Genomic DNA, 12,581 nt, shown 5'->3' on the forward strand with positions numbered 1-12,581 from the left:
CCTGTACTTCTTGCTCTCCTAACAAGGTTGGGCTATGCGCTACGTGCGGTAGTGAAGAAACACACCGTCATCTGATCCTATAGCATCTGTGCATTGGGCCCCGGCCCACTAAAATCACTCAGCAGTGGCCCATTTCAGCGTGAGAAGGGGGCTAGGGCTCAGGGACTGTGCAGGAGCGAAGGCAGCATCACTTCCCCGTCATAGCTGTTCTATGACTTTCTCTGTGTCTTTGTTTTTGCCTCTGATTGGAGTAGACCGCTAGGACAGACATGGGGTGGGGGTGTGTTGTGTACGGGGTGCACAGGGCTCGGAACACAGAGCAGGAGTGGATTGGTGCTACGTGAAACTCACCTGCTTTCTTGTCCGTGTCTTCCCTGTGCGTAGCTTAATGTACCGTGCTATCAGCTCGTTCCGTCCTGTAAAAGCCAGACAATATACATTTCTTTTTTTAAATGGCATGAAGAAAATTCAAATAATCCAATATAAAAAGGTGATATTTGTAGATTTGTTTAGATACAAAGCTTGATTTTGGTTTCATAGTGTCATATCACATCATCCAACGCTGTTAATCCTAGTTGAATGCAGTTAAATACAACAAGCTGGTTGCCAGTTGATATGGGATGATAAGGTACTGTAGACGATGAGGATGTTTTAAACCGTCAGGAATTAAAATGTTTACTGAAGCTAACTCATCCTCAGCAAGCTGGACGTGCCTGGCTAGGCAAATTAGCTGCAGAGGTGAGAGGGGTGTGTGAGTTTGTGTGCTCATGTGTGTGTGTGTGTGTGTGTGTGTGTGTGTGTGTTCAGTAAAAGTGTAATTTTGTTTAAGGCCAAGAGTGTGTGTGTGCTTGCCCTGGTCCATGTGCCCTGTGGGGCTATGCTGCTGACAGACAGGTCACAGCGGCTGAGCAGGTGAAGAGGTATAGCAGCCACGCTCAGAACAGACACGCCACGGCCACACTGGAGCGCGATGAAGGAGGCCTGGAGAGGCTGCTCGGCAGCTGGTGTGTGTGTCAATGTTTATGGAATATGCCTTTACGCCTGCAGTAAATCTTGGGCTTGTTTCACCATCAAGGGCGAGGGACTTGTGACCTCATGTGACCTCTTCTTGGCCCTGCACATACATGCACATTTATGGCACGCACAGACACCCACAACGTACACGCACACACTTTAACACACTCAGCCAGCCACCCAGCTGTAGAAGGGTCGAGTTTGCGCCACCTCTTAAACACTGTCATTTTTCGTTCTCACACCACATCTCCATGTGAATTAACAGAGATCAGTCACACATCGCAACCTGGAACAACCAGCATAAGACTTTCCTCACATAGTGATGCTTGGGTCAGAAAACCCTGCCCTACGCCGCTGACCAATCAGAACGCCCGGTCGGGTTGAGAAAAGGCAACCCGAACCCTAAGGAGCCCAGAAACGCTGGCAGGCAATAAAAGTGATCAGATTCAGCTTGCGTCCCAAAATGGCACCCTTTATTCCCTATATAGTGCACCACTTTTGACAAGCCCTGGTCAACAGTAGTGCACTATGTAGGCAATAGGATGCCATTAGGGACTCAGCCTCCGAGTGGAATGCAAAACACGGTTTCTCCAGCCCTCCTCTGAGCCACACTGGTGGGGATAAGGTTCAAGCAGACGGCGTTTGTAAGGACATTACTTTCCACTAATCAAACTCTAAAAAGATTCAAGTGTAATAGGGGACTAGTTCACCGCCTTCTGAAAGTAGCAGCTGTATGTATGCACATCCTACCATTTCAGTGTTCAATTGCTATATTGTAATTACTTTGCCACCATGGCCTATTTATTGCGTTTACCACTCTTATCCTACCTCATTTGCACACGCTGTATATAGATGCAAATGAGAACTTGTTCTCAGCTAGCCTAACTGGTTAAATAAAGGTGAAATCAGAGGGTATTGGGGTCAATTTTGGCAGTGATGGTTTTCTGTGAAGTGGTGACATGTTCACAAAGGAGGAATATTAAGGAGGGTGACGCTAACCTCTTTACGCAAGCACACACACACACACACAAACACACAAACACAGGGAGCAGTAGGGCTCCCTTTGTGTCAGGTTTTTGTGGATTTAAACCCTTCGCTCAGTCTCCGTCTGCCTCCACACAAGGCCCAGTCACGGCACTCATTCACCCTCAATCTTATTTGAATTTCCGGGCTGGAATTGCTCAAGCGTTCAGTGTTTATATCGGAAGGTGCACTCACGCGCCAATCGTTTAAGCACCCGAATACATATTTCTTTAATCCCTTTGGATGAAAAACGTGTTCCACATTTCTTGTACCCTTTTTGCGGATGCTGACTGAAGGCGAATAATTTTTGGTGAGGTCACCGAGGTAACTTCTGGATTCCGTTGAGATTCTTAGTCAGGCGACGGACTACAAGGTGTAAGGGTGAAGGCAGAGAGCTCTTATTTCATTACCTCAAATGAACAACTTTAATATAAATCCCCATTATTCTGTTGCAATTTACTCTAGATGCCACCAGTAGTTAATCATTTAGAAAGCACGTTGTTAGGAAAAGTACATGTAGGTGTCACACCCTGACCATAGAGCCCTCGGTTCTCTATGGTGTTTAGGTCAGAGCGTGACTGGGGGGGGGTCATCTAGTTTATAGATTTCTAGGTTGGTGGTTTGTGTGGTTCCCAATTAGAGGCAGCTGGTAATCGTTGCCTCCCATTGGGGATCATATTTAGGTAGGCTTTTTCCCCACCTGCATTTGTGGGATATTGTTTTGTGTTTGTGCATGTGCACCACGTAGTCATGTTTAGTTGTTCCACGGCCCGGAACCTCCGGCGACGGTCCACGGCCCGGAGCTTCCAGGCAAGGTGTCCCAGTCCCTTTCCAGGGCGGGAGTCTTCCTCTGCGCCGATGTCTAGTCCAGGCACGGTGTCCAGTCCCGCTCCAAGGCCAGAGCCTTCCTCTACACCGATGCCCAGTCCAGGCACAGTGGCCAACTCAGCTCCCAACTCTGGGCGTGGGCAAAGACCCGCACCGGAACCGCCACTATTAAGTTCCACTTTGCAATAAATATGTGGAACTCAACATCCGCTGCGCCTTGGTCCCGTTCTTACGACAACCGTGACCGTAGGCTACTTAAAAAGTAGCAAAAAGGTGAGTGCAGTGTACTTCACATGTACTTGAGGAAAAACTACATTATGTTCCATCTTCATCTAACTTTGTAAGTGCTGCGTTAAAAAGAAAAACATATTTTCAGGAAGTTGTGTAACGTTTATTTGTAATCTTAACTATTCATCTCTTCCATTCACTGACAGTGAAATCTTGATTTTCAGCATCGTGCTTATAAAATAATTTTATCCATGACTCAGGATTATGGTTACATACTGTCACACAGTCTGCACACACACAGCATCCTCCCAGTCCATTCAAAATTAGCATACTGTATTTGTGACCATTACACCAAGTCATTAATGAGCTGTTAAGAGGCTGGTCTTTAGGTGTTTATATCAGATGTCCCTGCCACTCCTTGAAATGGACGGGTGGTATGATTTAAAAAAATATTCAGGCAAGTGTGAGATCACAGATCAGGAGTCGTCGTCGGTCAGTCACACAAGATGTCATCGTGTGACCGTGTCCACTGGGAGCGGTCCAGAGAGATTGACGGACAGAGACAGAACCTGACCCCGGTCAATTCCTTAACCACTGGTCTAAGGCCAGTTTGAAATGTGTAGCTCGCTCTCATTGTTTAAGGATAAATAGTCAGGGACTGGGATCAGGTCAAAGGACCCTGTGTTAGTTCTCAAGAGCAGTCAGTGACCGACCACAACAACAATACTCTACTCGTCTGACTCTGGGACCATCTGTGAGAGTTGGTCTCCCCCTCGCCCTTACCGCCCCCCTTCAAGTTCTGTTTGTTGGGGTCAGGGAGAAGTCAGAGGGGGTTAGCGGTGGTTGCAGACTGTGCCACACAAAGGTGTAGCCCTCCCCTCCCAGTCATACATATGCCTCCTCTCAGAAGGATGGGTTCCTCTCTGACCCTAAACGGCCTACCCTACCCTCTGACCTCTATCCTCCCGAGCGTTCCTCACATACCAACACACTGCCTGCTGCAGCACCAGCCCTGCATCTGTTCTCTCTGCTACTGCCGGGCTCAGGGAGGCATACTGGGTTGGGTGTGTGTGTGTGTGTGCGCACGCACACCCTTTAACCCTTTTGATAAAACATTCACACCCTCATGACCCTGCCTTGAAGGACAGCGACTCACACCTTAGCACATAAGCCCCCCCACCCACACAACACAGGACTCAGCTTCTTACATCTACTCTCTATTCTGAAGTGGCAATCGATGGGCACGATAGGAAGAGGCCAAATATGCCAGCCAGGGAGAGCGCACACACACAGCGAGCCCCTTTCTGAACACACATCTTCCCGCCGTAAGGCTTCCGCCAGCACATGTGCCTCTGTAGGCGAGAAAAAAAAAACAATATTAATAATCACATTTAGGCCGCAGGAATGTGTTGGCAGGGTACAATTTCCCCTCCGATAGGATAGTGAGCCGAGCAGTGTGGAGACTCCTGGCGAACAGGCCTGTCTCTAAAGCCACCCGGCTATTTCACCCCTCTCTCAGGGACACTGTCTGATACAGTGTCGTCCCTACAAAGACTTAAGAGATTTAAAAAAGGTACGTTCACATAGCATTGCGATTCATTCGGAGTCATTACCATGGTAACAGCAGTAGCTGACTTTTTACCGTCAGTTTCATTTGAATGAAGTGAATCCTGGCCGTACAGTATGTATATCTACACTGGTTGCATAACATTCTCCCCATCTCCTCTCGTGTGAATAGGTCCTAAAAGTAATCACTGATTTACCACCATTGGATAGGTGCAAGCAAGGGATTTACATAGCTTTTATCTTTCTATACAGTCATGTTTGATCTTGGATTACGCTTATGGGAGCGAGCGCTCGATCAGGGTCCTATAATGAGATGCATGTCGGAGCCAAGCAGACTGCCATGTCTGAATTCCAGCGGCACCTTAGCAGAAAGGCAGTAATGGTTCCTCAAAGTCACTGAGGGGATCCTATCCCAGGTGAGAGTGAAGGTCAAGACAGGGGCTAGGGTCACAGCCAGGGTCCAGTTCAGACTCCGGACCATCCCATGTGAGGGCTGTCCCCTCCAGCACCACACACCCCACTACCCAGCAACCCACTGACCTGGCCATACTCTCTCTGGAGACAGTGACCCCCCACTGCCCTAGTACACACTGTGGAGACTCAGCAAATGATATGATGACCGTACAGAGAACTCGGTCCTCTCAGCTGCAAAGACTAAAAAAACATAACACACAAGCACTTTCTCAAAAGGCTACTGGCCACACACAGCCTTCGGTCAGTGAATCTCTCACTTGACTGGGGAAGTTGGGACCTAGGTGAGGAGGAGAACCATCTCTTTCCATTGGGCCTTTCCTCTACATCATGTACTTTATTAACAAGGGTTGAGCTGACAGGAGAAACTGCTGCCCTCTGCTCGCAGGGCACTTTGACTTTGTACACAAGACAGACAAACATGTCAACATGTTTATCGGCAATAAAACCCTTGTAATGAAGGACACGGAAAACAGATGATCCCTATAGGTGTCAGAGGGAGAGCAGGTGTGAAAGACTGAACAAAATATGATCATGTCAGTTATTTCTGCATTAGGCATAAGACTAGACACATTTTTTTTTGATTATGTAAATAATAAAAAGGGATTACAAGAAGAGTTATGGCTGATAATCCAATCACAGTGAATAAACAGCCAACATAATCACATTTGCAATGTAATTTCTCTCCCCATATACGGCCTATATGGGTATCCTATACCTCGGGACAAAGCACTTATCCAACAGTCCCTCCCTCCTCCCTTAACACACATCATTTGTCACCCAGGCTCTGAAAAGACAGTCTACCCGGTGGATCCCCGGTTACTTTACACACCGGCCGTAAGTCCAATGGGGCCTAGCACAACAGGGACCCATGGAAGATAGGAAATGTTTTCATTGGCAATGCATGTCGAATGACTGACTGCCGCACAACAACAAAAAACACAAAAGAGCTACTAACTTGAATGTGTAATCGGCACGACGGCCAGCGCTATGCAGGCTATTACTAGAACAATGCCATTAATGCATGAGGAAATATATTCTCCGATATAAGAATTTACAAAGGATTGAAGAGGATTCACACACACACACCATATAATTAACGGTTCGAAATCTTAGTATGGCATTGTTGCCTCTGAAATGAACCTGTGTGTTGTAGAGAGGAAATCCAACACACACTCTAAATTCCTGATTTCTAGGAACCTTGTAAATGTAACATCTTAAAATAGACATTTTCATAGGCTACATTAAGTGAGAGGAAAACAATTTTCTCATGTTGAGGTTTTGACATGAGCATGAGAGTCACATAGCTTTAAGTTGAAATTAGTAGAGTTGTAGCAAAGAGTCAAAAGGGCTGTTGATGACCCTAACAGAGGAGGGGGGGAGGGGGCTTTAGCTGTTTAGGGGCTGATGGGGTGGAGGGGGGGATACGAGCTTAGTTTTGTCCTTTTTCTCATGTTGTAAATCTAGGCTGGCCGCGAGGCTGGGGTGAACTTGGGGAGCAGCTGGAGGTTAGCTGAAAGGCAGACAGACTCACTGACAGACTGACGGACAGACCCGGAGGGAGGTGGTGACTCTGGCAGGGCCTACTGTGTGTGTTTGTGTGCGCGATGTGGACGGAGATAGAGTGCATGAGAGGCTGGTAAATCACATAAATAGCAGGGAACAGAGGGAGGCATAAAGACACCAGGGACAGGTGCAGAGCACCCCACAAGACACCGCCACTACCTTGGTGTTTATTTGTTCTCCCCCTCCAGGCGCTCAAAGGGTAAAAGTCTATTCTGGTATAGGGTTACAGCGGCGCTGCCTTGAACTCCGGCTCCAAACGCATACCATTCTTAACGGGCCATCGTACTCCCTGGTGCACATCACCCGCCCCTGACCCCCATGGGGAGGAAGGGGTACCTCAGCACCCCCCCCCTCCCAGCCCTCAACACCCTTCCCCTCTTTTTCCCCCTATACACAGAATGTGACACCTGCCCCCTCTCCTCCACCCCCATTATTGCAAGCTTTATAAGGGTTTAGAGTTGATCAGAGGACGGCTATGACCTCACCGGACCTAGCTAGCCTAGCGTGTGGCTAATGGCTAATTGCTAGAGGAGCTGGCGCAGTGACAGAGGCCATGGCAGACTGCATATGATAAGCACACAATCACCCATTCTGTTTGGGCCCCTCGATTTTCCACCACCGGGGATCCGGATTAGCTATCAAACAGTCAAGCAGACGTCTTATCAGCTAGCCATATGTTATCAGACGTCTATCAGCTAGCCATATGTTATCAGACCTCTATCAGCAAGACAGCTTGACCTATAGTCACTGTATGACCATCTGAAGGGTCTAGGAGCACGCTATACTATTAGCATTCTATAGTAGACAATACAATCCTTTGTGTACAAACCCTAAATATTTGACCTCATCACTATATACAGAGTGCACAAAACATTAGGAACACCTTCCTAATATTGAGTTGCACCCCCTTTTGCCCTCAGAACAGCCTCAATTTGTCAAAAGCGTCCCTCAGGGACATCAATAAGGGACCATGGCTTTCACCTGGATTCGCCTGGTCAGTCGGTCATGGAAAGAGCAGGTGTTCCACACTCCGTGTACAACGTCTCAATTTTTGCTCTTCACTTTTCATTGGACTACAACACTTAAAAGCCAATAACATAACATAGCATAACATAGGTAGGAAGGCCAATGAAGTGGAGTAGTGGAGAAGTGGAGAAGTTAAGCAGATCCTGTGAAGTATCAATCAATCAGAATGTGAGCGGAAACATTGGAGAGGAGAGTGGCACACATCAAATCGTGCTACTCAGCCACGTGGATGGAGGGAAAGGGTATTTTGGTGTTTTATTAGGATCCCCATTAGCTGCTGTGAAATCAGCAGCTACTCTTCCTGGGGTCCACACAAAACATGAAATAATACAGAACATGAATAGACAGGAACAGCGAGGACAGAACTACATTAAAAACAGGGACACCTGTGTGAAGAGCGCTCTGAAACATGAAGACGGTGTGTGCGTGTGTATTTGTACATAAAGGTTGCACAAATATGTGAGGGACAGCGCTACATACAAATATCACCAGAAAAAAAGGCAATATCTTGCACATCAAGGGACAGCGCCTGAGAGCATGTCCATATAAGAGCGAGGGGACGGCAGAGCCATCACATAACACCGGGGAATAGACAGAAAAGGGTGGGGCGTACCGTACATCTTTCCTTCATCGGAGAGGATGATCTTCCTGCGTCCGCAGGGCGGGTAGATGGCCAGGGCCTCCTGGAAGCTCTGCTCGATGTCGGGGCTCCACACGCCCTCCGCATCGTTCTCCAGAGGCTTGTCCAGAGGCTCGTTCAGCTCCTCACTGGTGCCCCCAGGGGAGGGGGCCGGCACCCACTCCGCAGACGTGGTGGGGGGCCGGGAGGACCACAGGACCGGGCTGGGAAGAGCAGGGGGTAGAGGGTGCGTTCCAGGGGCCAAGGACAAGGTAGGACAGGGGGATCCTGAGGAAGCAAGAGACAATATTTAGGTAAGGGGAGGTTGAGTCAAGGAGTGCTGGCTTGGAGGATGTTAGAACAAGAACATAGGAAAGCAATACCCATTGTAAAATAAATGAAGTACCATATTATGCGATTGTCAGGATAACAAGGATCGGTTTCAAATATTGATTATGCTGCTAAGCATTCGGTACTTTGAAATGTCTTGGGGTCCATAGTACTGGTCTGTGACTACATACGGTCAGCTATTCAACATCTTGCCAGATCTCCCTCAAGAAGTTCAAACATCAAGAAATTAAGATAAAACAAAACAATATTCAGGTCCATTGACGTCCGCCCAAGGAGGTGCTCCATCTAGAAAAGTGATAGTTACGTCACAATGAAGAGCGGTGTGCGTGCGTAGGCTATAAGATCTCGGGACCACATCACTGGGGAGTCGCTAATCCTACGTGGAAAAAGCACCTCGGAGCAGAAAGTAATTATGGAGCCATGAAAACAAACAGCATGGCACCTAGAGACAGAGGGTGGAGGAGTCACTAAGCCAACAGACCGGGAAACACATTCGACTGAGATCCCCACCACACCGCCATTGGTAGAGAAAGACTTGGACAGACACATCAAGATCATGTCAGGGTTGTTACACTTTAACACTCAAGCTGGATGTACAGTATCGATCACATGACTAGGGTGGGCCGGGAGTTTTGGCTGACCATGTGACCGGAATATATCATTAGGTTTCTCAGTAATGCATAATTAGGGCCTGAAGTTTTTCCTGCTCGGGTCACTGGGTGAGGCCTGTCTCAATCGTTGTTCGTTTTCCTCTAGAGGCAAATCTGGGCTGCCAATTGACAGTTAAGGCTATTGACATGGTTCGTCATTATAATGTGTGATTCGCCTGGTTGTATCTGGGCTGCCTGGCAGTGTGCTGAACTGTGTGTTTGGGGGGGGTAAAGAGTGGGACAGGAGGGAAGGGGTGGTCCTGATGAGTCACAGGGTGTCACGTCTGAGTGAGGAACAATCTCTTCCTCTGAGCCTCCCGACGTTCCTATGGGCTTCCTGTAAATGAGCTGGCCAGTTAACCCTGCTCATACACCTAACAACACTGAGAAACAATGGAGGAGGGCAAACGTACACTGTAGAGACCCTTTCTTTGCTCTGGTGGTAAATCTTAGTAACTTTTTAAATGAGGGGTCTATGGTGAAATGGTCATTGCTGTGCTCAAAGAGAGTACATTTATTTATTTTGCTCACAGAGTAACCTGGAGTGCAGGGCAACTGTAATTAACCCTAGTGCAACACTGATGAAGAAAGATAAAGTTTAGTGTAGAGAGCTGTGGGGCATAAACCATTAATGCCGGTTAGGTTCCTCAGCCAAAGTGTCCAACAGGGTTAATTGGCGTAAGCCCCTTAAAATCAGGTGTCCCCTTCCAGTCCTCCATCTCAGCCCCTCTCCCCTGGGCCCACTCAATGGGATAATCTCCCAGCTGATGCTGCACTCAGGGGGCACAGATCTCCTCTCCCCCCCATACATACATGCACACACACACACACACACACAGGAAGCAGGTGTGTACTTCACAGAAATGCACACACAAAAGCATGGAACAAATCCGATATGCACTCGTAAAGACGCACACTCAAACACACCCTGACACTTTCACTTCAGACACCAGAAATACACATAGGACTACACCACACACACCTATACAAACTATGCAGCGTTGCCCACTCCCTCGCCACCCTTTGACCCCCAGTCATAAGAGGGAACAGCTGCATCATTTTCTACTTGCCCCTGGCCCAGTGCTCACTGCCTACTCAGTGTGTTGTGGGGTGGGTAGGACTGCAAGGGGCGTCAACGCCAAAGAGGGTTAGGGGTGAAGGGGGAGAGACGGGGGTGCTCCACTGGACAGTCTCCTCTAATCGGGACCGGAATGTAATGCTCGGAAACATACTCTCATAAAATGCCTGATCCTAGAAGACCATGTCTGTGTCCTTAATGGCAATACATTCCCTATCTATCTTTTGACCAGAGTCCTATGGTCCCACTAGATAGGGAATAGATTGCCATTTGGGACACAGCTATGGTCTTCTAGGATTAGGCATTAGCCTGGGTGGGGAGTGGAAAACCATCGGGAGAGAAAGGAACACATTTGATTGGCATGTTTTGTGCGGTGTCCCACTGTGTTGCCCTGTAAGGAGCAGATCAACTAATCTCTCTGAGCGCACACAAACACACTGCCTAATTACACGTAACATCCTGTGCCAATGCCACTAACGCTTCCATACACCTCGACTAACCCCACATCAAAACCATCATGAAAATCCCACAGTATATTTAAGTCATAACTCAAAATAATCACAGATTACAGGGTCATGATGGAGTTCAATCCAAGGTTTTCCCTACAGAGAGATCCATCAAACATGTGCACTGATACAGCCCAATGACTTGTTGGACATAAGCATGTAGAGAGAGGAGGATTGTTGGTAGACGCGGGTTGTTGGGGCTTGGATGCCAGGGGGTTTCTTTGTTCTGTAGGGCTCATATCCAAGGCATTACTCTGCTTTCTCGTGTGAGTGGAGGAGGAATGCTCGCTATGTGGGATGAGCACACTGAATAGTCTCCTCTGCACAAGGACAGTCTCAGGGCAGCTCAATATACACAAACACAGACAAATGCTCGCTCACACACACAGGCATACAAAAGGCAAAAGAAATGCAAACACCAATACAGACAGTTTATGGGTTTTGATAAATTGCAGAGACCTGATGATACGGACACACTGACAGAGACAGAATGACAAGTTAGCAATTCATCATTAATAAGCTACAGTATGTAAATTTAAAAAACAGACTAGGGTAGTGAACTCAGAGACCTCAAGACAGAAAAACTAAGTGAGAAAGGATTGATTACATGAATAATCCTTGGCTGTCATACAGTAGTTTTAAGAGAGTGCCCTAACAGGGGTGTGCTTGCCCCCTACCTCTCCAGGGCCCTGGCCCATTCCACCTGTTGCTCCGGGGGAGGGATGGACTCTCACACACACACTAACCCTGCTCTGGGACCCAGACCAAAAATACTCCCTCACACAGCCTGTCAGCACCACCATGACTAGACTCTACACAATTTATCCACTCCACTACAAAACCAAACCCTGTGTGTGTGCTGATTGGTCATCACTGGTTACGCACAGTGCACACAATATGCCAGGTAGCAGTGGTTGGATTTGGGGACTCAAAAACAGCATACCAAGTACACTACATCATAAACAAGGCGAAAATAAAATTGTTTGAAAATGTGGACGTTAAAACGACATAAAACGTATGCCTAATAATTGAATTTTGCTTGGGCACAGACAACACAGTAAACCACATGTTGTTGACTTAACAGGCATTCTGTAAATGTATGGTATGTGGACATTTCACACATTATATTGACATGTAAGATCATGGGAACTACTTTCATGGGCATATAACACATATTAATAATCATAGCCACATAATACACATGTAATTGTTTTAATTTATCTCTAGATATAGTTATTGAAGATATAGCTCAAGCGCTAAATTAGTATTAACCGCTGTAGTTATTGTTAGTGGAAGTAATTCAGAGTAATAGTTATTAATAGTAGACTGGTATTTTTATTTGGCACAACAACAAAATTCACTCATGTCATGTCTATTATTTCGGAAACATTCTCAGATTTTCGGACAACTGACACTCAAATGAGGCAACTAAAATATCTATTTTGTAAACATATCTATTAATTTTATAATATCATTAGCCCATCACCCAGAGGAGCGCTAACGTTGAACTGCGCGTCTATGACGTTATTAGTTTCCTTTAAAAAGTTCCGTCTGAAACGCAGGAAGTACCGTGCAAATTTAGAAATTCGACAAAAAAAATGTCAGAAATGTAAAGAATTTGTACCTCATACAGCGTTTGACAATGTAACAATGTA

The 12,581-nt window shown here is 47.0% G+C and overlaps 1 protein-coding gene across 1 annotated transcript in view; it reads right to left on the reverse strand.

The window, feature by feature from the left end:
- LOC112219174 (transcriptional enhancer factor TEF-3) overlaps window positions 1-9,213 on the reverse strand; it is a 29,235-nt gene extending 20,022 nt beyond the window's left edge. The window contains exons 1-3 of the mRNA XM_024380376.1: window positions 9,174-9,213; window positions 8,336-8,629; window positions 352-416 (exon numbers count right to left, since the gene is read on the reverse strand). Coding sequence (XP_024236144.1) covers window positions 352-416; window positions 8,336-8,629; window positions 9,174-9,213 — 399 coding nt within the window. The remainder of the gene's footprint in view (window positions 1-351; window positions 417-8,335; window positions 8,630-9,173) is intronic.
- Window positions 9,214-12,581: the final 3,368 nt, after the last annotated feature.

Source organism: Oncorhynchus tshawytscha, linkage group LG19, assembly GCF_018296145.1.
Source record: "Oncorhynchus tshawytscha isolate Ot180627B linkage group LG19, Otsh_v2.0, whole genome shotgun sequence".
NCBI classification, from domain to species: Eukaryota; Metazoa; Chordata; class Actinopteri; order Salmoniformes; family Salmonidae; genus Oncorhynchus; species Oncorhynchus tshawytscha.